At 37.8% G+C, this 24,761-nt stretch overlaps 1 protein-coding gene across 1 annotated transcript in view; it reads left to right on the top strand.

Moving 5' to 3' along the window:
• CDC5L (cell division cycle 5 like) overlaps positions 1-24,686 on the top strand; it is a 43,514-nt gene extending 18,828 nt beyond the window's left edge. Inside the window, exons 9-16 of the mRNA XM_082637478.1 lie at positions 545-693; positions 2,645-2,807; positions 4,841-5,005; positions 6,239-6,319; positions 7,464-7,706; positions 10,315-10,512; positions 22,163-22,375; positions 23,148-24,686. Of these exons, the coding sequence (XP_082493604.1) occupies positions 545-693; positions 2,645-2,807; positions 4,841-5,005; positions 6,239-6,319; positions 7,464-7,706; positions 10,315-10,512; positions 22,163-22,375; positions 23,148-23,252 (1,317 nt within the window). The 3' untranslated portion in view covers positions 23,253-24,686. The remainder of the gene's footprint in view (positions 1-544; positions 694-2,644; positions 2,808-4,840; positions 5,006-6,238; positions 6,320-7,463; positions 7,707-10,314; positions 10,513-22,162; positions 22,376-23,147) is intronic.
• Positions 24,687-24,761: the final 75 nt, after the last annotated feature.

A 24,761-nucleotide genomic window follows, 5' to 3' on the forward strand; every position in this document is an offset into this window, starting at 1 on the left:
GCTGTGTTGGGTCTTTGTTTCTGCGCGTGGGCTTTCTCTAGTTGCAGTGAGTGGGGGGCTTAGCACTCTTCATTGCGGTGCGCAGGCTTCTCATTGCGGTGGCTTCTCTTGTTGTGGAGCATGGGCTCTAGGCACGTGGGCTTCAGTGGTTGTGGCACGTGGGCTCAGTAGTTGTGGCTCGCGGGCTCTAGGGTGCAGGCTCAGTAGTTGTGGCGCATGGGCTTAGTTGCTCCGCGGCATGTGGGATCTTCCAGGGCCAGGGCTCAAACCCCTGTCCCCTGCATTGGCAGGCAGATTCTTAACCACTGCACTACCAGGGAAGCCCTATTCCAGAACTTCTGACATGCTAATGTTAGGTTGACAGAAGGAATTGAAGTATTGAATTCTGCCACAGCTCAGTATTCATTTTCTCTCTTGGTTTTCATTGAGAAAAATGTCTAAGAATTCTGCCTGTTTCAAGATTTGTGTAGTAGGACCAGAAGAGAGGAATTTGCTCTCCTGTCTAAACTGTTAAAACATGCTTCTTTACCTTCTTGTTAATCAGGAAGCCCAAAACCTCATGGCTCTGACCAACGTGGACACCCCATTAAAAGGTGGACTTAACACCCCTTTGCACGAGAGCGACTTCTCAGGTGTGACTCCACAGCGGCAGGTTGTACAGACTCCAAACACAGTTCTTTCTACCCCATTCAGGTATTGTAAATAAATAACTGTTTTCTGCTTTAGAAAAACTTGAATCTGAGGACTTGGCAACATGTTTGTTTTAGAAATGCTGGCAGAGAATGGAAATAAGTGTTTAACTTGCTTTTTGATTTCTCCTCATTCATAGTAGCAAATAACATTATAGTATCCAGGAAATAGTCAAATACCAAATGGAGCTTCCTTTTTTTTTCAGGGTTTCTGGTGCTATCACCTTGTTTCTGAATACTTTTAATCTGATTTAAAAGAGCAGATCAATCCATTGTTAATGATGATTTGGCGAATTTTATAAAAATTCTAAGCCTTTTTATGTATGTATTACTGTTGCTTTCCCCCCAACATTTTATTATGAAAATTTCTAACATTCAGAGAGGTTGAAAGAATGGTAAAGCAAGCATCCATATACTCACCACCCAATTCTCCAGTTAATATTTTACAGTGTTTGCTTTAATCACATATCCATCCATCAGTCTATCTTATTTTTAATACATTTCCAAGTACGTTGTAGGTATTAGTCCATTTCACCCTAAACACTTCCTCGTTGTGTATATCATTAACTAGAGTTCAGAGTTCAGTATTTGTTTATACTTCTTTTGTTTTAAGCTACTGTTTTTAAAGAAGAATTTTTAAGATACAAACATTATAGAAGCAATTTGTATTAAAATGGAATTTGAGCTTTTAAGGTTAGAAATATTTAGGGTTTACTTTTAATTTTAAAATATGTCCTCCTACTGGTTGTTAAGTATATGAAGACTTACAATTGCACATGACAGCAGGATCAAGAAACATTGGCACCCAAAACCTTATATAATATTTAATTGCAAGGCTTGCAAGAGAGCCTAATCCCTCTTTCCCCATTTCTCAAATAGACTGTAAGCTCATTGTGGGCAGGGACCATGTCTTATATGGTAACACCTCACCTCACCTCTGGGAACAGCTCTCTGGCAGCACCACCTGTCTGGAACACAGCCAAGATACAGGAAGTAATCAACCAAAAAAAAAAAAAAAAAAAGGCTTTGAACAATTAAACTCTAAGGTGCAAAGTCTATGGCTTTTATTCCTGAGAGTTTCTTAGACCTAACTCAGAGCTATTCATATTTAGATGTGATTCTAAAAGCCTGGTGTTTGGTTTCCAAACAAAATGTAGAGGGAGGAAGTACTTCAAGTATGCACATCTATGATGATGATGATGTGATAGCCAACAGCTACAGGCAGGGAGGAGACAAATGATAAGCTGAAGATACTGAACTCAAAAGGAGTCATTTGGGATCTTGAGTGTGGTGGCCAACCTCTCTGCCCACTGTGTGTTCTCAGCCACCCTGATGTGTCAAGAAAAGTTTGTGGGACTTCCCTGGTGGCACAGTGGTTAAGAATCTGCCTGCCAGTGCAGGGGACATGGATTCGATCCCTGGTCCAGGAAGATCCCACAAGCCGCAGAGCAACTAAGCCCGTGCGCCACAACTACTGAGCCTGCGCTCTAGAGCCCACGAGCCACAACTACTGAGCCCACGTGCCAGAACTACTGAAGCCTGCATGCCTAGAGCCCGTGCTGTACAACAGGAGAAGCCACCGCAACTAGAGGAAGCTCGCGCACAGCAACGAAGACCCAATGCAACCAAAAATAAATAAAAATAAATAAATTTATTAAAAAAAAGGTTGAAAAATGTTTGGTGGACCTAGTTATTAATAAGGTAAGAAAATATCAGATGTAATGACTTTATTTGAAGTCATTAAAATAAATATACTGTGTGTAAATACTGAGTTAGCTGAACCAAACCTTTATTTTAACCTAGAGGTCTAACTAAAAGCCAGGTAGGGAGATGGAATTTCTGGAATCTTTATTTCTTTTCTGTTTTCCTTGTAAAATAATTTATGTGAAAAACATTTGAAAGCACGATCCAAATAAAATTGGCACTTTCATTAATTGGAATTTCTGTCTTTCTAGAACTCCTTCTCATGGATCTGAAGGGCTGACTCCCCGGAGTGGGACAACTCCCAAACCAGTTATTAACTCCACCCCGGGTAGAACGCCTCTTCGAGACAAGTTAAACATTAATCCCGAGGATGGAATGGCAGACTTCAGTGATCCCTCTTATGTGAAGCAGATGGTACATGTCAATTCTGTTTTAGTATTCTTTAAAAAAAGTTAAAAAAAAAAAATTTCATGGGTACCAAATTAAAAATTTTCCCCTTGTCAGTGCATATCGCATATACCTTAAGATTCTTGTACACCTGCGGACACCAGAAAAGGAACATGATTTGTAGGGTTTGAGAAGGGAAATCTTATGGTCTTATTGCTTACTTTTTCTTATTCTTAATGTATTTTTCAGTAATGATTATGCTGATAGTAATGCCTCTTATATCTTTTGTGATTTTTAATTTTTATCATTTACTAATTAATACTTTACCTTCTTGAATGGTACATTTAATTTTTTTTCCTAGTTCTGTAAAATGTTTTGAGTTTCGAATGCCTCATAAATTAGATTTTGAACATTGATTCCTCTGTTTTCATTACACTTTTAGAAGGACAGTCTAGATCTCAAAGCCATGTTAATTTGATGTTTGTTGCTAACCTTAGTGAAGTTTTCTTTTGTATGTTTTGCAAGGTGATGTAGAAAGCTAATTATACAAGTTATAGTTTTGCTTCTGCTCGTTATTGCTTTTATTACGTCACTGTTGAGCCTTCTTATTTATGCCACAGAAGATCATTGTGAGATTTTTTTTAAAAATGAGTTCCAATGATGGTCTGCTTCTGGTTTACAAATTAATTCTACCTTCATGTATAGATTTGGTTAGTAGAGAATTTTTTTTAGTGCCCAAATTGATATCAGGTAATGCCGACTCTGAGTGGCTACATAAGAATTAAACAGATGAAGAATCTAATGTGTGCAAAGCACGGATCTGGACACTTCAGGGACTCTAAAGTTGAGTAAAGATGTCCTTTGCCTTCAAGAAGTTTATGCTCTGGAGAGATTGGCAGTACTAAACCAAGTCCAAAAATAATTGTAATATATGAATAAAATAAGCCCTTTGAGGAAAACCAGCATGCCTTGGCTGGCCAGAGAAATAATCACATTTGTTGGGTGGGTACTAGGAAAACCTTCATTGAGGAGGTATGCTCAGAGGAGGGTTGGGGGCTGTCCCAGATGGAGGCCATTAACATGAGTGAACCTGGAGCACGTTTGCGTCGTAGCAGCTCATCTGGTCCTTCCACCTAGCATACGTGTAATGGAGCAGTGGGGAATGAGAGAACTGAGCTGAGGATGGACTGGGGAAAACTTGGGTACCAGGCACTTTCTCTTGGGAAGTATGAACTGTTTTCTTTGGCTTGCATATTATCTAGTATTTGCATGGAAAAGAAGCACACACACAAATTCAGGCATTTTTCTGGTTAGGTTTTATTAGTCCAAGGACAAATTTACCTCCGAACTTGTTCTTTTCATTTGCTGTTAAATTTCAGAAATCCTTAAATGGAAATCCTAAAGGACTTTTTTTTTTTTTTTTTTGCCCCTTCAGAGATAATTCTCAAACCTTCTGTTAGATTATCCCAGAGTAAATTTGTTGACTGCAAAACAAAGTTTATGAGTGGTCTTTTTTTTTTGTTTTAAAGGTTTCATTTTTTTTCATAAATTTATTTATTTAATTTATTTATTTTGGCTGCGTTGGGTCTTCGTTACTGCACGCGGGCTTTTCTCTAGTTGCGGTTAGCAGGGGCTACTCTTCGTTGTGGTGCGTGGGCTTCTCATTGCAGTGGCTTCTGTTGTTGCAGAGCACAGGCTCTAGGCGCACGGATTTCAGTAGCTGTGGCTTGTGGGCTCTAGAGCGCAGGCTCAGTAGTTGCGGCACACGGACTTAGTTGCTGTGTGGCATGTGGGATCTTCCCAGACCAGGGCTCGAACCCGTGTCCCCTGCATTGGCAGGCGGATTCTTAACCACTGCACCACCAGGGAAGCCCTGTGGTTGGTCTTAAGGTAGGGAAGAAATGGCGATAGAAATTAAATGAAATCTTGTTTCAACTCTGAAGTTAGGGGTCATTTTTCTAGAATTAAAATTAGGCTAATTACTTTTTAGAAACTCTTACACAATATTAGTTGCATATTTTGATGTGTATGAATTGAGAAGGACCAATTTTTTTCTCCAGGAAAGAGAATCTCGTGAACACCTCCGTTTAGGGTTGTTGGGCCTTCCTGCCCCTAAGAATGACTTTGAAATTGTTCTACCAGAAAATGCCGAGAAGGAACTGGAAGACCGTGAAATAGATGATACTTACATTGAAGATGCTGCTGATGTGGATGCACGGAAGCAGGTGGGTGATGACTATTACATGTCTCAAGATCTCTACTTAAAAGTTTTTTCAGTGTTAAAAAAAATTACACTGAAGAAAATTACTTACATCATTAATAATATTCACTCACATAGTTCATAATATACTTAGAATATCTTGATAGGTATTCTTAAAATGTATAATTATATGGATAGCCATTTAAATATCCTCTGTCAAATTCATTATGCTTCTTTAAAATACATATAAGTAGTCTTTTAGACATTGCTTTCACTCTAGCCAAGAAAAGATGTTATTATCAGTCATAAAAACAAGTACATCTTGGATTGGTTGAGTAAATGGTTTTTCGTCAGTGTAAACTAATAAAAATGTGGCTTTGGATATGTAGCGTGCGTCAGAATAAAATTAGTAACACCTTGTACTAATATATCTTCTAGTTATTTACTTTGTCATTTGTGCATAACAACCAGGTGATGTAAGTAGGATAGGTGGTGTCAGCTTCGTTTTAGAAATGAGGAAACAGGCTCAGGTGAATTAAGTTAACTTTCTCAGGTCTTGTGGCTGGAAACTGGTGAAACTTGAACTAAAACTGAGATCATGTGACCCACTTCAGGCATTCTTGCTGCAGTCCATTTCAGGATGGTTTTAGAAATTGAATAATTTCCCGGGGTTGGAGTGAGAATGGCATCAATGGAAATCGTTTTAGAGGGAAACCACATGAATGTGCTTTTTGGTGGGGAATAGATGATAATACTTTATGTGTTTAGTTCTCTTAGCTATTTTGAGTTACATCTACTCTCAGAACTGGTTTGAAGTTCTAATGTGTTAACCCACATTATTCATAATTTAAGAATCAGGAAACAACACATTCATTGGCTGGCTTTTTAAATTAAAAATCAGTAGCTTTTGAGGTGGAAGGGAAAGGTTGTGTTGCAGGAGGGATAATTGGAAGCATCCCCTCTACATTTAGGATTTGATTTAGACAAGAAAAGAATGATTATCTGATGGAGGGAGCCATGTAAATCTGGAGAATGCTCCTGGTAGACGTTGGAAGTTCTTAGTTTCTACTGTAACAGGAGAATGAATAGGCTGATTAATTTTAGTGGCCTTATATTGCCTTTCTACAAACTTAACACAGATTCCTACAGCTTTAGCTCTTGAACATACACATTCTTATAGACTAAAGTGTTTTCAGCTTTACTGAAATGTGTCAAATACTGTATAACTGCAAAAATGGTTTTTAAAATAATTTTTTAGGCCATACGAGATGCAGAGCGTGTAAAGGAAATGAAACGAATGCACAAAGCTGTCCAGAAAGATCTGCCAAGACCATCAGAAGTAAGTATTAGAATTTCTGGCTTAGGAAGTTTTAAGTTTCTTTTTATGTGATTGATTTTTTTATATTATAAAGTCTATAAAATGACATTTATCTACTTTCTGGAATATAGTAAAGCAGTTCCCAGATCCAATCTTTGAAATGCTTCACTGGTACAAATACGAATTTTAAAAATAAATTGATTGATTGATTGATTGATTGGCTGCATTGGGTCTTCGCTGCTGCACGGGGGCTTTCTCTAGCTGCAGCTAGTGGGGGCTACTCTTCGTTGTGCGCCGGCTTCTCATTTTGGTGGCTTCTCTTGTTGCGGAGCATGGGCTCTAGGTGCACGGGCTTCAGTAGTTGTGGCTTGCAGGCTCTAGAGCACAGGCTCAGGAGTTGTGTGCGTGGGCTTAGTTGCTCTGTGGCCTGTGGGATCTCCCTGGACCAGGGCTCAAACCCGTGTCCCCTACATTGGCAGGCGGATTCTTAACCACTGAGCCACCAGGGAAGTCCCCAAATAAGAATTTTGAAGAAAAAAAGAAAATAATTTCTTTTGAAAATGTAAAACTGCTTTAGGCATACATCGGAGATATTGCAGGTTTGGTTCCAGGCCACTGTTGTAAAGAGAATGTCACGCAATAAAGCGAGTCACACGAATTGCTTGGTTTCCTTGTGCATGTAAAAGTTATGTTTACACTAAACTGTAGTCTTTTAAGTGTGTAGTAGTAGTATGTCTAAAAAAAAAAAGTACGTAACTTAATTAAAAACTACTTGATAGCTAAAAAATGCTAATTATCATATAAGTTTCTGAGCCTGAGTCGTAATCTTTTTCCAGTAGTAACATTAAAGATCACAGCTCACCATAACAAATAGAATAGTAATGAAAAAGTTTGAAATATTGCAAGAATTACCAGAATGTGACACAGACACAAAGTGAGCAAATGCTGTTAGAAAAATGGTGCCAAAAGACTTGTTCAACACAGGGTTGCCACAGACTTACAGTTTGTAAAAAAACATACTACCTGCAAATCATAGTAAAGTGAAGCCCAGTAAAATAAGGTATTTTATTTACTTTTATTTGTATTTAATTCATGCTAGTAGAACTAATAACATTAGTATGTTACAGTGACATGTTTAATAATTGTACTTGTTTTAAAATTTTAGGTAAATGAAACTATTCTAAGACCCTTAAATGTAGAACCACCTCTGACAGATTTACAGAAAAGTGAAGAACTAATCAAAAAAGAAATGATCACAATGCTTCATTATGACCTTCTACATCACCCTTATGAACCATCTGGAAATAAAAAAGGAAAAACTATAGGATTTGGTACCAATAATGCAGAGCACATTGCCTATCTGGAACATAACACTTACGAAAAGTTTTCCAAAGAAGAGCTGAAAAAGGTATCATTGAATATTTCTGTCTCAAGATTTAAGTATTTGTTAGATACCACGTATCATGGACAAACATTAACATTTTCCCTTATTGATGTTCATAAGCAACTGAAATATATGGTTAAGAGACAAATATTCATCTTAAGTGTTATGCAAAGGACATGCCACCCCCCACCCCTTCCCATGTTCAGTGGCAGGCCTTTATCAGATAAACACTGGCTTTGATGGCACCGTGCTCTTGTCTCATGGGTGTATGCCGGATTGATAGTTGCTACAGTTGCTATTTTCTGTGTTTAACTCTGCTGTATCTGAGTAGGGCGGAATGCCTTTAGTACTTAAGCCTCACTTATTTAGAATACTATGAGAAAAAAGAATATATTAAAAATATTTACAGATTAAATCTTTCACCTATTCACAGAAAGGAAATATTCACTGAGTTCATTCCCCTGACATGATTGCCCCCTACCCTTTTGGATAAGGAAATAAAGAAATGTTTTCTTCTCTAAAGTCTGTCCTGCCTCTTCCTCCATATGCATTTTATTCTTTCTGCTTTGACAGAGCAAAGCTGTGACTTTGACTAGAACTCTGTACAGTGGCATAAGATAATAGAGTTAGTTTCATGGTTGGAAGCAGAGTGGTCATTAGCTTAAAAGTCTTTTTTCTTTAGTCTTTGGCCCTGAGGGGCAGTGATGGACTCATCCATTAGAATGGGCTAACTTGGGAGAAAACCGGTAAGGTTCCTTTGTCTGTCTTCTCTCCTGCACTTTCCCTCTCTCCTCTCTTTTTCTTACTTTCTCTTTTTCTTATTGCACACGTGATACATGTTTATTATAGGACTTTTAAAAAGAAAATAGAGAAAGGAAGGAGGGTTTAGATTTGTGTTTGTTTGCCCCTGGTTCACGAGTAATTTTGACTTGCTGCCTTTTAGTAAGTGCCATGGAAGCTGTCCTCTGTTGAGTGCCTGCGCTTTGGCAGGCACATTCAGTCACTGAACCAGGTGAGAATTAGACAATGAACTTGATGCTTGAACAGTTTCCTCTTTTTAGAGTGAAAATATGAGGGGAAGATGTAATTTAGGAAATAAATTTTCCTGAATTTATTGTATATATGGAAACCTGAAATAAAGATCACGTTGTTGCTAATAGAGATTCTGTAAGGGACAAATTCTAATAACTTTTTTTGATAATAATGTAAGTAGTGCTTTGGAATTATTTGAAATGATTACACAGTAGTTTAAATATCCTCCCATATTTTATTTATCTATCTATAGTCCCCTTTGTTCCTAAGAATTTGAAGCAGCTATTTACTTAGCAGATTCTTTAGGGATGGTTTAAATAGAACTTAGCTGTACTCTCTCCTAATTATTATAAGAGCTGAATTTGTAAATTTTTACTGTGTACAGTTTCAGAGTGAAATACCATTTCTCTGATGATACAGTACCCGATTTTCATTAAGTATGTTAAAATTGATTTGTTTCCATTATTTCCCCTAAGAGGTATTGTTTAAAAGTATCCATTCTTTATCTTCTAGAGACTTGATTTTCCATTTTTTGGTTTAAATTTTTTCATATGCTAGTTATTTATCTTGACTTTATGTATTTTGGCCTGTGTTTATTTTCTGATGTTCCTGGAGTGATTGAAAGCTTTCTATAAAGCACAAAAAGTAATTGTCAGTTTTTCATGAGCCATGAAGCAAAGGCTGGAAAAAGTTCATGTGGTATGTTCATGGAGTCTGTGTGTCTGGTGCTGGGCTGGCTCTTTGTGTATACTGTGTCACTTAATTCTCATAACAAACATGTTAGGTATTATCTCCACTGTACAGATGAGAAATGGGCTCACAGAAGTTCAGCAAGTTCAGATAGCTACTTAAGTGCTAAATCTGTGATTGGAGCCCAGGCTTGTCCAACTCCATCCTCATTCTGTCATCTTAAACCGTATCTTTTCTAGTGAACAGAAGCTGGTCTATGATCCATCATTATTTGATTTGTGCCTCCGGTCTTATTCTCTGGCAATGGCAGGGGCATTCTTTCAGATGAGAAAAAAGGCAGGTGTCAAAAAAACACCTACTTCCCCTTCACCATACTAGGAAGTCCAGAGTATAGCGGGGGATGGTAGAGTGGGAGGAGCACCCGCACACGTTGGTACCCAAGCATTGGCTTGGGTGTGACCTTGCCTTGTCTGCTTACTAGTGTTGTATTTTTGAACAAGTGGTTTAACCTCGCTAAGCCTTAGTTTCATCAGCTTTAAAGTGAGGTTAATGTTTACTGCTTTGTAAGGGTGGTGTGCTGTTTGGAGATAAAGTAGGTAAAACTTTTCAATTCAGTTCCTGGCACATAGTAGGTATCTGAGAAATGGTAGCTGCTATTATAATGAGTGAAGGCAAAGGACGTTTACATTATCAGGGATGATACATGGATGCTTGGCTTTTCAGGTCAACCTGCATTGACTTCTAGGCTTCTTGATTAATTTTGCTTAGGTATTATAACCCCCTTCCAAAAAAACAGTTAACCAGAGCTCATTGTCTTTGCCCAGAGGAGTAAAAACTAGTCTTTTAAAGCTTTCTGTTGATGGCAAGTATCTCTAGTACTCAAGCTTATTGTTATTATTATTGTGAACAGGCCCAGGATGTTCTGGTACAGGAGATGGAAGTGGTAAAACAAGGTATGAGCCACGGAGAACTCTCAAGTGAAGCTTATAACCAGGTGTGGGAAGAATGCTACAGTCAAGTTTTATATCTTCCTGGGCAGAGCCGCTACACACGGGCCAACCTAGCTAGCAAAAAGGACAGAATTGAGTCACTGGAAAAGAGGCTTGAGGTTGGTATCCTTTTAAAATTCTAATTTAAATGTACTTTGATTGAAATAATGAACCAGATAATACCACTGGAGACAACTTCAGGAAAATAGGTCTAAGGTAATTGTTTTCGAATTTCTTGAGGAAAAACTGCACTGAAGTGTTTGATCTTCCTTGGCCTTCTTCATTGGTTTTTCAGGGCTGCTGGCCTTCATGATGAAGAATGCCCTCCAAGTTGACCACAGGTCAATCAGAACCTTTAGATGTGGGGGCAAAGAGCCAAGGAGTGAACACTGGTCACTCAGCAGAGTGTAGAGCACTGCGAGAAGAGCAATGCGGTTTTCTCAAGGGGGGCTCTCAGTGTACCAGGGAGCTTTCTTTCTGTAGCCAGAAGGGCACACTCACAGAACTTTGGTATCTTTCTGCTCATCCTCGGATTCCTGTCAGTTTGTTACAGGGAGAAAACTGAGCTGGATTATCCAGACAGTGGCTTCTGTGATTTTTCATGTCTATGAAAATGTTGAAACATACTAGATGGGAGTTTCATGGCATGTGGTTTCTTAATATAGTCTGCATGTTTTGAATTCCAATATCTGTGTATGCATTTTGCCAGTGGTATGTAAATTGTGGTTCACAGACCGCTAGGCTGCCTTGTGAATTCTTAATGGTGGTCTTCAGGGATGTTTCTGAGGCCAGGATATCTTGGGCTGGGAAGGAGAAAGGGGTGCTTCAGGCAATCACAGTGGCCTCAAATTCCGCTTATGTGATTACCAATTTCTCTGCAGAAAGTAGGTTTGGAAATATTTTTTTTTTTTTCTTTTTGCGGTATGCGGGCCTCTCACTGTTGTGGCCTCTCCCGTTGCGGAGCACAGGCTCCGGATGCGCAGGCCCAGCGGCCATGGCTCACGGGCCCAGCCGCTCCGCGGCATATGGGATCCTCCCAGACCGGGGCACGAACCCGTGTCCCCTGCATCGGCAGGCGGACTCTCAACCACTGCGCCACCAGGGAGGCCCTGGAAATATTTTTATTTGGGGTTAAAATAAAAAAAATAGTAAAATCACTTAGGGGTGTTTGGGGCTGTGTGGGGCTAGGGAGATGAACTGGAAAAAGTGATATCCTATTAAAATTAACATTTTTGATTTTACCTTTAAGTTCACATGTATAGACACTAATGGTAATGCCTGTGCACATCTTTTATCATTTAGTGGGAAATCAGACTTTCTGAAGTAATTCTCATCTTGGGTGAAATTTTAGCAATCCAGTGCTGCTGGTTACTCTAGCTGTGTTACTGATTTCCAGCAGGGTGTGCTGTTGCTCTGTGTTTTAATTCACAAAGTCAGGGAAACCAAAAAGAACATCAGTGGTTAAATTTAAGTTATATTTTCTGTTATGTAGGCTTCATTTCTTATAAGTGGTAGTTAGCAGTGTAATTCTGATCTAAGGTCAGCATCATAATTGATTGGAAAGCTATTTGGAAAGCTTCCTGTAACACTTATACATAAATACTTAGGGGTCTCACTTAGTTTGAAAATCTCATTCGAGGTGGGTAAACTCCTTCTTCCTCAAGTGGTAAGGACATTTTGTGCTGTTTAAAATATAAAAAAAAGTTTTTCCCTAAATCTCATTTAGTTTGTGGAGGCACTAACTTTCATGACAGCAAATAAATGTGTCACAAAGTGAGTGGTGCCATAAAGTACAGTAATTTTTATTTCTATGTTGAATTGGTCTTGTGAGTTTTGAAGGGAAAAATACAGAGAGAACCACTGCTGTTCTTTTGGAGATTTATTTGGGTCGTTTATGAGCAACCATTAAAAACATGTGGTTCTCTTTGTTCAGTTCAGTACCAGGAACTGAAATCTTCTGTTGAACTATTTTTGCTGAAGGATTGGTGATTTTGGAAGAATATTCATAAAACAGTCTGAAGTAATTTTTCTTTTCTTGACTCCTGGATAACTCGCTTTAATGTTTACCCAACTAGTTACTTTTGAAGAACACGTAATCAAATCCTTTAATTTAATAAACTGTGCTTATTTCAAATGAAAGTTCATTAAATCTTTAAAAAGAAGAAAAGAGACTCAAAAACCCAAATAAACAAATACCCCATTTTATTTGTATTCATTCCCTAATTCAGAACTAGGTTTGTCTTAGCTTATTTTACTTTTTGAAGACACAATTCTCCTGGTTTGAAATACATAAATATTTTATTTCAATTGTGGTAATTCTTTCATCATTTCAGTTGATTGCTAAATTATAAACATTATTCAAAGTTTGTTGTGGGGAAGGAACTCCAGTTGTATTATATAAACTAAAGGCTGTACTTAAATTATCCTTCCACTCTTAGGTTCAGGGAGATATGCCTTGCTGTGCAAGCACAGTACACCATGGCTGCCAGTGTGTTTGAGTTTTGCTGCCATGAGCTCTGGAACAGTGAATCTAAATTATGGCCCTATCACAGCGTATCAAGCAAGATGAAATCCAGCTTTGTCGTGGTTGGTGTCTCCTAAATGGATTAAAAAAATACGCCCCGAGGTTTATATTGGAGCTAGTCTTCGAGCCATTGCTCTTGATTAATATTTGAAACTTAGAACTTAACTGAAAATCCTTAAGATACTCATTTAAAACTAGTAGAACCATCTCAGATTTTATGTAGAATGTTGTGGGTGGTACAAGGAGTCTGTTAAATAAATAGAATCAGTGTAGTTGCAGGTCAGAAGTAAGTGGGAAGGACTTCTGAATTGTAACCAAGTCCATGTATTTTATTCTGCTTAGGAGGTAGACTTAATTTCAGGACCTTACCGGACATTTGTGTGTAAAATAAGGCAGCAGCTGCAAACAGAAATGACACCTAATATCAGAAAAGGAAAAGTTATAAAAACATAGCATGTTGAGGCCATTTAAATATGGCGGCAAAAAGCCCTGTTATTTGAATAGCTTTGAGGGTGTTATGGGTATATGGTAGGGGGGTAGAGTGATTGCTCTTTATAGTGATACCACAGTTAATAAGAAAAGCTTAATTTCTGTTCAGTGTTATGTTTTTAAAAAACAGAAAAAGAGGGATGGCTATATCTGTAGAAAAATTTTCATCAAGTGGTTAAAAGTAAAAAGCTTTAGTACTTTATTTAATCACACATTTAGTGAATGTTACTGAGCATCTACTCTGTGCCAGCCTTTGTACTAGGCCCTGGGTGTATAGCAGGGAACGAGGCAGATGAGCTCTGTGCTCTTGTGGACTTCACGTTAAGTGTTTTCCAGATAAATGGAGAAGAACCTCATTTTCCGATGCTAGATAAATGAGTCATTACTGTATTTGGGAAGTGCAAATAGAATTTGAAGTGTTCTAATTTTTTTCCACTTTAAGTGGAAGTAGGAAATCGTCTGAAGACATAATTATTTTGAGTGAAATAATTTCCAGTAGGTGCAAAAGTGAAATGAGAAGTCTGAATTTAGGCCTGCCATTAAATTTAATAGTATTTGAAATAGTATCTAAACTGCTGTGTTGAGGAAGTTTGGCTGAAAAGTAGATTTTGTCATGTTAGCTGTAAAAATGGAAAGGCTTTCCTTAGAGGTGGAAACTAGGTCCAGAGGTAATACTTCTCCCTGTATTTTACTGGCACAGTCAATTTAGTCAAGAAATACTATGTAACATTGACTTCTTAGAAATAAAGTAACTTAAAGAACACAGATAACACATTTAAAATCCTTCTCAGTGTATTTGTAGAACTCTTTTGGGGACCCCTGACTTTACTGAATGGTTATATTTCAGCAAAATTGGCTGCACAATGGATCTCATTTTCTCAGTGATTTTCATTATAAAGTTAGATATTTTTACACAGGAAAAGAATTCCCTTAATACTTTAAAGAGTGAAAACTTAGGGTAAGGATTAAATTGGTGGGCAGTTCGGGGTGGAGGGATTATACGTTGTATATCTCAGCAGGCTTGCGCTTATGTTCCCTTGTGGGTGAGTGGGTGTGTGTGTGGGGTGGCATGCGGTGGCAGGAGACAAGTCCCCAGTACTCTGGAATGCTCTCATCCTTAAGTTCTGCCCTCTGCCATGACCCTTAAAGGCATTAACAGATTTCTTGGTTGTTTCTAGCAAGAACTCTGGGAGCTGGACCAGAGATCTCCTATGATACAACCGTGTTGCTTTTGTTATGCCTCAGCGTTGAGTTGAATTTGTTTCATGCAGTTTATGAGTTTCATTTCCTAACTTATGCAAATGTAAAATGCTCTCGGCATTGCTTTATTGGTACATTACTGTTCTTGGAGATGTGTTTAGTAAGGTTTTGCCTTATTGCTTAGCTTGCTTTGCAGGGATGCAATCTGATGGTTGCTAACTGATAGATGCTGAAAATAGTCACTGAATTGGACCTGCATCTCATCAATACAGAGATGGTTCACTGCTAAAACTTAATGCTAGTGAACAGTATAGAGATTAAAGGAGAGTCACTCATGGTCTCTTGTTTGCAAACATTTCAGTGGCTGAACCACATCTTTACTGCTATAGGATCCTATTGTGGAATGATGGACTAGGAAGTGGAGCTGCCATTAACTATATTTATTTTAGGTATCCTGAAACCTGTTTGGCTAGTGGTATAAGGTTATATTCTGGGTCCCCAAGCAAGAATTTCAGTAAGGGATGCTCTTAATGTTTCTGAACCTCAGTGTAACAGACTTTAACTGAAGACAGTATTGGAGACCCAAGGATAATGTGTTTACTTTGGAATTACTTAAGCTTAGTAACCTTAACAAACTTAGTGAGTTTGAAAGTAACAATTACACTTTTATAAGTCCCATACAGCCCCCTTTTGTAATGACCCGAGGAAACACTTATGGTTCCACTGATTCATCTCCTGGGGACCATCAGTTTTCCATTGGTCTCTGGCCAGTCTTTTTTAGACAGTTTCTCTTCTATGCATTTAAAAAATAACATTTGTAGGCTTTTTTTTTTCTAAAAATAATACCTGTACTTTGTAGAAATTTTTAAATAAAAAAAAATAAAGAGAAAAGCCTACCATTCAAATGTAATCACCTTAAACATCTTGCGGTGTGTGTATGTATAAGATTAAATATGATAGAAAAAGATGAATATATGAACATCTACACATATCTACGTGTGGGTGAAAGGAAGAAGGCCTTTAAAACTAAATTGGGATCACTTAATAGTATAATATTGTAAGTATCATTCAAAAAAAATCACTTGCTCTCTTTTAAAGTCTGTTGCAAAGGATGAGCTTTGGTGAAATCTGTAAATAATTATTCTAGTTATATTCTGCCCAACTTCTTAAAAAGTTGTTAAATAACCTTTTTTGCCCATAAAAATTTCTGGGATGTTCGTTCTCCTATAGTTTTATAGCTTGTTAAGAATAAAAGAATTAGGAATTAAAAAACATAAGCAGGGGAAATGCTTTTCTCCAGTGTCAAACAAAATTCTTATAAGTGGCCTACGTACAGGTTAATGTCTAAATCAGGGAAGGAATGATGGGCAAATTCATTAATTGAGATCTTGTTTATGTGTGTCTAGAATAATTTGTTTTTCAGTGAACTGTCTGGTGACATTAAGCCATTTAGCCCCACAGCTTGACTTTCTTCAGGCATGTTTGCATTTCAGGGGCTGAGGCAGGGAGGACATCTGGTTTAGTAGCTGTGGTGTAGCCTAATGTGTTGGACTTTCAAGTGGGACACAACTGCATAGCTTCATCTCTTAGTGACTCTGTGGCCTAGAGCAAGTTACTTAACCTCTCTGGGTCTCAAATTTTCTTACCTGTAAAAATTTGGGTGTGTAATTGTTTTTTAGTCTCATGGAAATGAGAGTTTGAGATAATGTAAGATTAAATGAGATACTGTGTGCCTCGCAGTTGGCAAGTTTTAGTGAATAGGAGTTCTCTCCCATGTTTCTTAGGTTCATATCATTCTTAGTGTTAGCTAAATTAGATTAAATTGATATTTATCAAGTTATTCACCTTGAATAACAGGCTGGGTAAGTTTTCTGTTCTCTGAATTTTGATGAATGTCTGAAATATGAGAGACATGGGTCAATTTTAGGAGAGAGGTTTGAGTAATACTTAAAGGCTCAGATTTTGTTTAATATAAATGAATTTTACATAATTGTGGATTTTAACATTTCATATGTACATTTTGGTATGTTGAAGTAGTTGACATACTTATAAATTTTAATGTCTCCATTATGTTTCATTGTACTGATGTTTCATGGTTTGTGGTGTATGGTCTTAACAAAATAGTTATCCTTTAGAGTAGATATTGAATTTGAATTTTAAAAAACCTTTTATTATGGGAATTGTCAAATACACGCCAAAGTCGACTAGTGTAATGAGTCCTCACGTGTTATCACCCAGATATGACAGCCACTCTTATTTCATGTTATTCTCCCCCTCCCACTATTTGAAACAAATTCCAGACATCATATCGTAAAACAGAATTATGATGCATGAAATTCGTCAGCTTGGTCCCCCTACACATTTGTATTAGATATATTCTCATTCATCTCCTCTTGAACTTTATGCTTTCATTTTGGATGTAGTCAGCTTTAATTATATCAAGTGTTGTCCTGCTTTAAAATCCTAATAGTTATAGTGAACTTCATTTAAGATTATTAGAAATTTTGTGCTGATACATATATAAGCACAAACTTCCATTATAATCATATTTGGGAGGCTTGTCTGGTGACACGTGAACAAAGTATTTAATCCTAATTCCATTACTAACTTCGTTAGATGTTTTAAGAAGACTTTAAAGTATATCTCTAAGTGCAGTTAAGGATTTGGAAAAAATGATTTTGACAACTTTTGGTAAATCAGCTATAAATGCAGTGGTTTGAAAATCATTTTTTGGAAGAACTTTTGGTAAATCAGCTGTAAGAGGCAGTGCAAGCTCCTTAAGCCTGTTTTGTTCAAAATAAGTTGTCCCTCAGGGCAGTTGCTAATGCTTAATTGTAGTTTTTAAAAGGGCTTAGAAATATTAATCTGGTTAATCCTGCGTCTGGTTCTTCTCAATTCTGCATATTTTAAACAATAAGTTTTTATACTCTGTTGGACTTTAATGTTGTTTCTGTGTATGAATGTGGGGCAGGGGAGTTGGGGCTGATTTAAGGTAGTTCTGTTCCATACATGCATGTGTGTTTCATGCTTGAGATTTATTGGCTAGGAAAAGGCCAGACGTTATAGGTTAGTTTTTTTTTCCTCCTAAAATGTATCGAGCAGTCATAGGTTGAGCATTTTACAAAGTACTGTATGCAGATATCTTCCTTTACGTTTTAACGATCAGATGGCAGATGTAAGATAAGTAAGCTAAAATTGAATATTAAAAGCTGTATTCCGTTTTTTCTTTATATTTTTATACTAACATATAGCTATTTGATTTTTTCTGCACTTTAATTTTTTGGTATAATTTATTTCCATATTTGCTTGGAATCTTAGCGCAATATTTGAGCCAGAAGATGTTAATAAAGCTTGAGCTAAATGAAATAAAATTGTTGGCATTAATAAAATTGTTGGCATTAGCAACTTTGCAGTTTTAAAAGCTTTGGTGTTTTGGGAATAATAAATGACTCAACTGTGTGAGGTGAGGTAACTTCCAGATACAAGGTACCAGTCATACTAAATGTGCCTTGATGACTAATTAAACACCTTCTGAGCCTATTATGCTGTTATACCAAATTGGAAATTGGATTTCCGTGGAGTGCAGTGTATATCTTAACCAATAAAAATGATAATTTGTATGACTAATTTTAAAAAGTATGTATTAATTTGAAATTCTGTGCTGTTAAGGTTTTTGGAATGTGTATTCGAATCCACATGTGATTAGAATTTCTAATGTTGGTATTCTTGGAACATGTTGAATTATAGTATAAGGAACTTGATGCAACTAACTTATGGATTTAGTTGTTCACTTTTTACTGGGAATGAGGACTTTTTGGTAGGTCTAGTTAAAAGAAAACAGCTGACACCTAGCTTCTGTAATGACAGTGGCTGAAACAGGATTCTTCATCCTATTGCCTATTAGAATCATCTGGGGGCTTTAAAAATACAGTAGTCTGAGACCATTGAAATAAGGGTCTCTGGGTTTATAGCAGCGGTAGACTTTAAAAGCTGTACGGTTAATTCTAAAGTTTAGCCGGGGTTGAATAGCATAGCTTAAAAAGATGTGCTCCAGTACCGGCTACTTGGTGTGGTGGTCCTCAAGAGGCAAACTGCTCACTTACAAGAAGAAACAGCTGTTTTTCCTTGCTTTCGTCCCAGGAAGGGGATCTACATCATTTTAAAAATTAAAGTCGGAATTTAAAGGAGGGTTTTAAAGTGTCATCCATAGTCCCTTGGTCCGTTAGAGAGGAGAGCAAAATGGTTAAACTCGTAGTACCTATAATAATTGTAATCAGAGCTAACATTTGTTGACTGCTTACCTTATGTCACTTACTGGGCGGCTAAGGGCTTTTCTGTACATTGTCTTAGGGTTCATAGTAACTTTTAGCAATGACTGCCATTTTACTGATGGAGAAAAGGAAATGCAGAGGTTAAATAACCTACATCAACTCAAAACAGCTGGGTGGCCGTGCTGGGTAGAAAGAGTGACTCACTTCTCCACTCCACTGTGCTGCTGACTTGGCCCAGTATTTCCTGACTCTTAGAAGGCAGATCATTGCTGTGGAACTCACTTTGATTTGTTATCTGTTAGAGGAAGATGGCTCTTTTATAAAGGACATTATTTATTCATGGATTTAGTCTTCAAGTGCTTTGCAGAGGAATAAAAGCTTATTAATTTTTATAAAATGCTGAAGATAGGAATTGTTTTAAAAGAGCTTTATGTAAATTAATTTTAGATCCATCTCATGTTCTTAAGGCGCACATGCAACGTGTCCCTTCCCTGCCATCCCCTCTGCCCTAGACTTATTTGACTTTGACTTCAATAAAGTAAGCTGGAGATGGATAGGTATGAAGTACTACTTTTCTAGTAGAAGTGTACTTTATATTTTGGGGAACACTGTGTTTCTGGTGTTCTTACATATTCTAAAAACAAAAAAGGGCATTGAGATTGACATATTTGTTTTTAAATCAGACGTAATGCATTGAAGTGCATGTTTCAAAGTTGTTATCTTGGAAAGCTATATATTTCTTTTGGTGATTATGTTGTTCCTAAATATTTAGAAAAACATCCTATGAACAGCTTTCTTATCAATATTTTGTATTTGACAGTATTTTCCCATGGGACCATTTCTGCTTATCTCGCCCCCACCGCCACATTCAGTATTTCAGAAAAAAAATTGTCACACTGTCTCCCTTGTTACAGGGTGCTCTCAGTTACATTATTATGAATTACAGAGTATCATTTGGGTATATATTATCCTGAAACTACTTAGTTTTGATTGCTTATAGAAGTCACTTGATGGAATCAGTTTGGAGGGGGGTGGGGGAGGAACAGATACAAAGAAATTAACACAGATTTAATAATTATCCCTAAGGCTTTGACCTCAAAATTTTAAGTGTTGTATGTTGGAAACAAGCATTTGCAGATCATGATGAAGTGATAACATTGTGGGACGTAGAATGTACACCTAGAGAAGGCGTTATGCTAATGGGATTCTGCATCCCACATCTCCTTCCTTCTCAGCCGTCTCTCCTTGGACCCTCTAAGCTGGGGCTTTCTCAGCTCTAGAGTTTTGTTGAAACCTTCTGCTAATTGTCCCTCTCCAGTTCTCTTTTGAGTTTATACGTTTTAAATTCTTTTCACCTAATTTTAGACTCATCTGAGGAGGCTGCCCACTTGTGCTCAGTATACATGCTTAATAGGAAAACTGTCATTTCTCTTAATTTTATGTTGTCTTTTTGCTCCTCAAACATTACAAAGTTTTTTTTTTTGTTGTTGCCAAATGTGATATTCTCTTTCCCTTATTTGGTTTTATGCCAAATTTAGGATTATAACCTTATAAAAATAATCAAGTAATTTTGTACTTTGAAGGGTGGGATTGCTGGATCGTATGGAAACTATTTTTAGATTTTTGAAGAATCTCCATACTGTTTTCCATAGTGCCTGCACCAGTTTATATTCCCACCAACAGTGTAGGAGGGTTCTCTTTTCTCTACACCCTCTTCAGCATTTGTTATTTGTAGACTTTTTAATGATGGCCATTTTGACCGGTGTGAGGTGGAGTTTTGATTTGCATTTCTCTGATAATTAGTGATGATGAGCATCTTTTCATGTGCCTGTTGGCCATCTCTATGTCTTCTTTGGAGAAATGTCTATTTAGGTCTTCTGCCCATTTTTTTTTTTTTTTTTTTTTTTTTTTTCTTTTTGCGGTATGCGGGCCTCTCACTGTTGTGGCCCCTCCCGTTGCGGAGCACAGGCTCCGGATGCGCAGGCCCAGCGGCCACGGCTCACGGGCCCAGCCGCTCCGCGGCATATGGGATCCTCCCAGACCGGGGCACGAACCCGTATCCCCTGCATCGGCAGGCGGACTCTCAACCACTGCGCCACCAGGGAGGCCCTTCTGCCCATTTTTTGATTGGGTTGTTTGTTTTTTTGTTATTGAGTTATATGAGCTGTTTTTATATTTTTGGAAATTAAGCCCTTGTCAGTCGCATCATTTGCAAGTAGGTTGTCTTTTCGTTTTGTTTATGGTTTCCTTTGCTGAGCAAAAGCTTATAAGTTTGATTTGGTCCCATTTGTTTATTTTTGCTTTTGCTTCTATTGCCTTGGGAGACTGACCTAAGAGAACATTGGTATAATTTATGTCAGAGAATGTTTTGCCTATGTTCTCTTCCATGAGTTTTATGGTGTCATGTCTTATATTTAAGTCTTTAAGCCATTTTGAATTTATTATGGTGTGAGGGTGTGTTCTAACTTCATTCATTTACACGCGGCTGTCCAACTTTCCCAACACCACTTGCTGAAGAGACTATCTTTTCCCCATTGTATGTTCTTGCCTCCTTTGTCAAAGATTAATTGACCGTGAGTGTGTGGGTTTATTTCTGGGCTCTCTATTCTGTTCCATTGATACATATATGTGTTTTTGTGCCAGTATCATGCTGTTATTTATTTATTTATTTATTTATTTATTTATTTATGGCTGCGTCGGGTCTTCATTGCTGCGTGCAGGCTTTTCTCTAGTTGCTGCGAGTGGAGGCTACTTTTTGTTGTGGTGCGTGGGCTTCTCCTTGCGGTGGCTTCTCTTGTTGCGGAGCACGGGCTCTAGGCACGTGGGCTTCAGTAGCTGTGGCTTGTGGGCTCTAGATTGCAGGCTCAGTAGTTGTGGTGCACAGGCTTAGTTGCTCTGCGGCATGTGGGAATTTTCCCAGATCAGGGCTGAACCCATGTCCCCTTCATTGGCAGGTGGATTCTTAACCACTGCGCCACCAGGGAAGCCCCCATGCTGTTTTGATTACTGTAGCTTTGTAGTATTGTCCAGAGTCTGAGAGGGTTATGCCTCCTGCTTTGTTCTTTTTCCTCAGGGTTGCTTTGGCAATTTTGGATCTTTTATGGTTCCATATAAATTTTAGGATTATTTGTTCTAGTTCTGTGAAAAATGTCATGGGTAATTTGATAGAGATTGCATCTAATGTACTTTTGCTTTGAGGTAGTAGGTGACCAGTTGTGCCTTTTTAGTCCTGTTATTTAGCCTGCTTTTCTCATGTGTGCTGATGTGATCTTCCCCGACCCCCAGATAAACAGGGGTCACATGACGACAGAAGCCAAGAGAGCTGCAAAGATGGAAAAGAAGATGAAAATTTTGCTTGGGGGTTACCAGTCTCGTGCAATGGGGCTCATGAAACAGTTGAATGACTTATGGGACCAAATTGAGCAGGCTTACTTGGAGTTACGCACTTTTGAAGAACTCAAGAAACATGAAGATTCTGCTATTCCCCGGAGGCTAGAGGTAACGTTATTGGCTTGCAGGATTGCTTAGAAAGAGAGCTCTAAAGAATAATCAGGGCTTTCTTCTTTTCCTTCCCTTTGCAGGCTGTCTTTTGCAGTTGACATTGACTGGCTTTTTTTCAATGAGAGCCTAAAGTTTTTGACTTTTTAGTCTAGAATTGCCTGTGTGTAGATGGATAGACCAGGCCAGTTTTGGATACACAGGCTTTTCCTGTACTAATTTTTTGTTTTGTATATAGATGCACTGTGAAATGGAATAAGTAACCCTTGTGATTTTTTCCCCCGAAATTTAATTGCATCCCATTCATATAGCTCTCTGAGGTACATTAAACCAGTGTCTTTTTGTTTTGTAATTTAGGATGCTGGGAATATATCAGTAGCTAGTCATCCCAGAGCATCAAGTTCCTTTGGCCAGATTTGGTTTAACTTTATTTGCCAAGTGTGCATGATAGCCCCTGCCCAGATAAAGGGCAGCCAGGGCTTATTTAAGTGCATTTGTGGGTATTGATAGGACAATAATGGCTTGTTTATTTGAGATAGCAGCAGAGGTTTTATAACAAGATGGTAGTTGTATGACCAAGTCAAAGAATGGCCACAGGACTGGTTTTATAGCAGAAGTAGTTACTATTTTTGTTTCTCTTTGGGGAATACTTACCTCTTGAAAGTGTTGACTTAATTCAGGTGTTTGTAAGATGATAAAGTACCATAAGATATTTTTAATTTTCAGTGTGCTTACATATGAAAAAATTATTTAATGGTTTTGTTTCTTCAAGTGTCTAAAAGAAGATGTTCAGCGACAACAGGAAAGAGAAAAGGAACTTCAGCATAGATACGCTGATTTGCTGCTGGAGAAAGAGACTTTAAAGGCCAAATTCTGAAGCATATTCTCTCACAAGACAAATTAATTGCTGGTGTTCATACTCTGGAAGGCTGATGCTGATGTTTATCTTCATTGACAAATTTGCCCACCATCTGTGGTTTTTCAGTTGTTTATTTTAAATGATATCGATCTCACACATTTATGTATAAAGACTTTAACTCCACAGGACATTTTAGCGTTTAAATTGTTAAGACGATCATTCTTTTAGAAGTGTCATATTTGCAGATTTTTTTTAGTTTTGGCCTTTAATTTTAAAAGCCTGATTTTAAACTGCTGCCTGTGAGTAAACTCTCAAATAAAAACAAAATATAAAAAATTGAGAATGTAGCCTTTTGTTTGAAGTAATTAGATACTTAGAGTGCCCACAAACCAGCAAATATGTACTCTTTGTCATATTTAATGAGTAACTCTTGGGTGATCAAAATGGCGATCCAGTATCTTAATTTAAATCCTTAAGAGGCAGTCCTTTTGTGGCTTTGTTAGTTTTGACCATTTTTGCATAGGATGGTCATTTCTCTATACGTTGACAAGATGGATTAACTTTTTAATACCTCAGTGTTTTTTTCAGTGTAACTTTAGGGAGGTCTCTTCTCTGCCCAGCTACTTACACAGTTCATGGATTAGGACTCAAAAGATTTAATTTTTCTTGACCTGTTATTTTCTTGTAAATACTTTTTTGACAAAGGCATTTTAAAGATTAATTTCAACAGTACTATCAAACTTTCTTAAAGCTCCTTGTTTATCTAAACAGGTCAGTTACACAAGTGTAGAATTTGGGGAATGCATAGAGGTGGGAAGATCTAACTTTATAACAATTCATATGGAATCGTTAGTTGGCTACAGTTCAGTATAAGCCAGTAATGTGTTGGACTCACCAGAAAGTTTGCTTAATCTTAGACTGCTAGGAGTTACGAGAAGGGGATGGAGGGACGCATTCATTCGTCAGATATTTATTGACTATATAGCCAGTGTCTGAGTCCTGGAGATAGAACAGTGACTAAAATAGGCAGGGTTCCTGTTTTGTGGAGTTTACAGTCTATTGAGAATGATAGACAATGAAAATTCAGGGAAGAAGCGTGACTTTTCTTATGCACCAGGTGCTTATTTAAGTTTTGGAGATGAACAGTTATTAAGACAAAGTTCTTGCTCCCGTGTAGGTGACATTAGTGGGAGGAATACCAAACATACAGGGAAAAGTATCAGATCGTGAACTTTAGATTTAGTGGAGGGAATTAAAATAGGGTGACGAGAGATAGTACCTGGGTGGCTGCTGTAGGTTGGATGATCAGAGAGCTCTCTGAGGAGATGTAGTTGGCATCTTAGAAGGAGCCATCCTTGTGAGGTTCAGGGAAGAGCAGTGCCAACAGAGTTAAGAACTAGCACAAAGCCGCTTTGGTGTATTTGAGGAGCAGAAAGGAAAACAGTGTGAGTAGAGTGTCCACAATGGCATTTGTATGAGTCCTGGTTGGATAGGGCCATATAGGAAGCTGTCGTAAGGAATTTGGGT

This window comes from Mesoplodon mirus (genome assembly GCF_964341445.2).
Source record: "Mesoplodon mirus genome assembly, chromosome: 12".
In the NCBI taxonomy this organism is placed as follows: Eukaryota; Metazoa; Chordata; class Mammalia; order Artiodactyla; family Ziphiidae; genus Mesoplodon; species Mesoplodon mirus.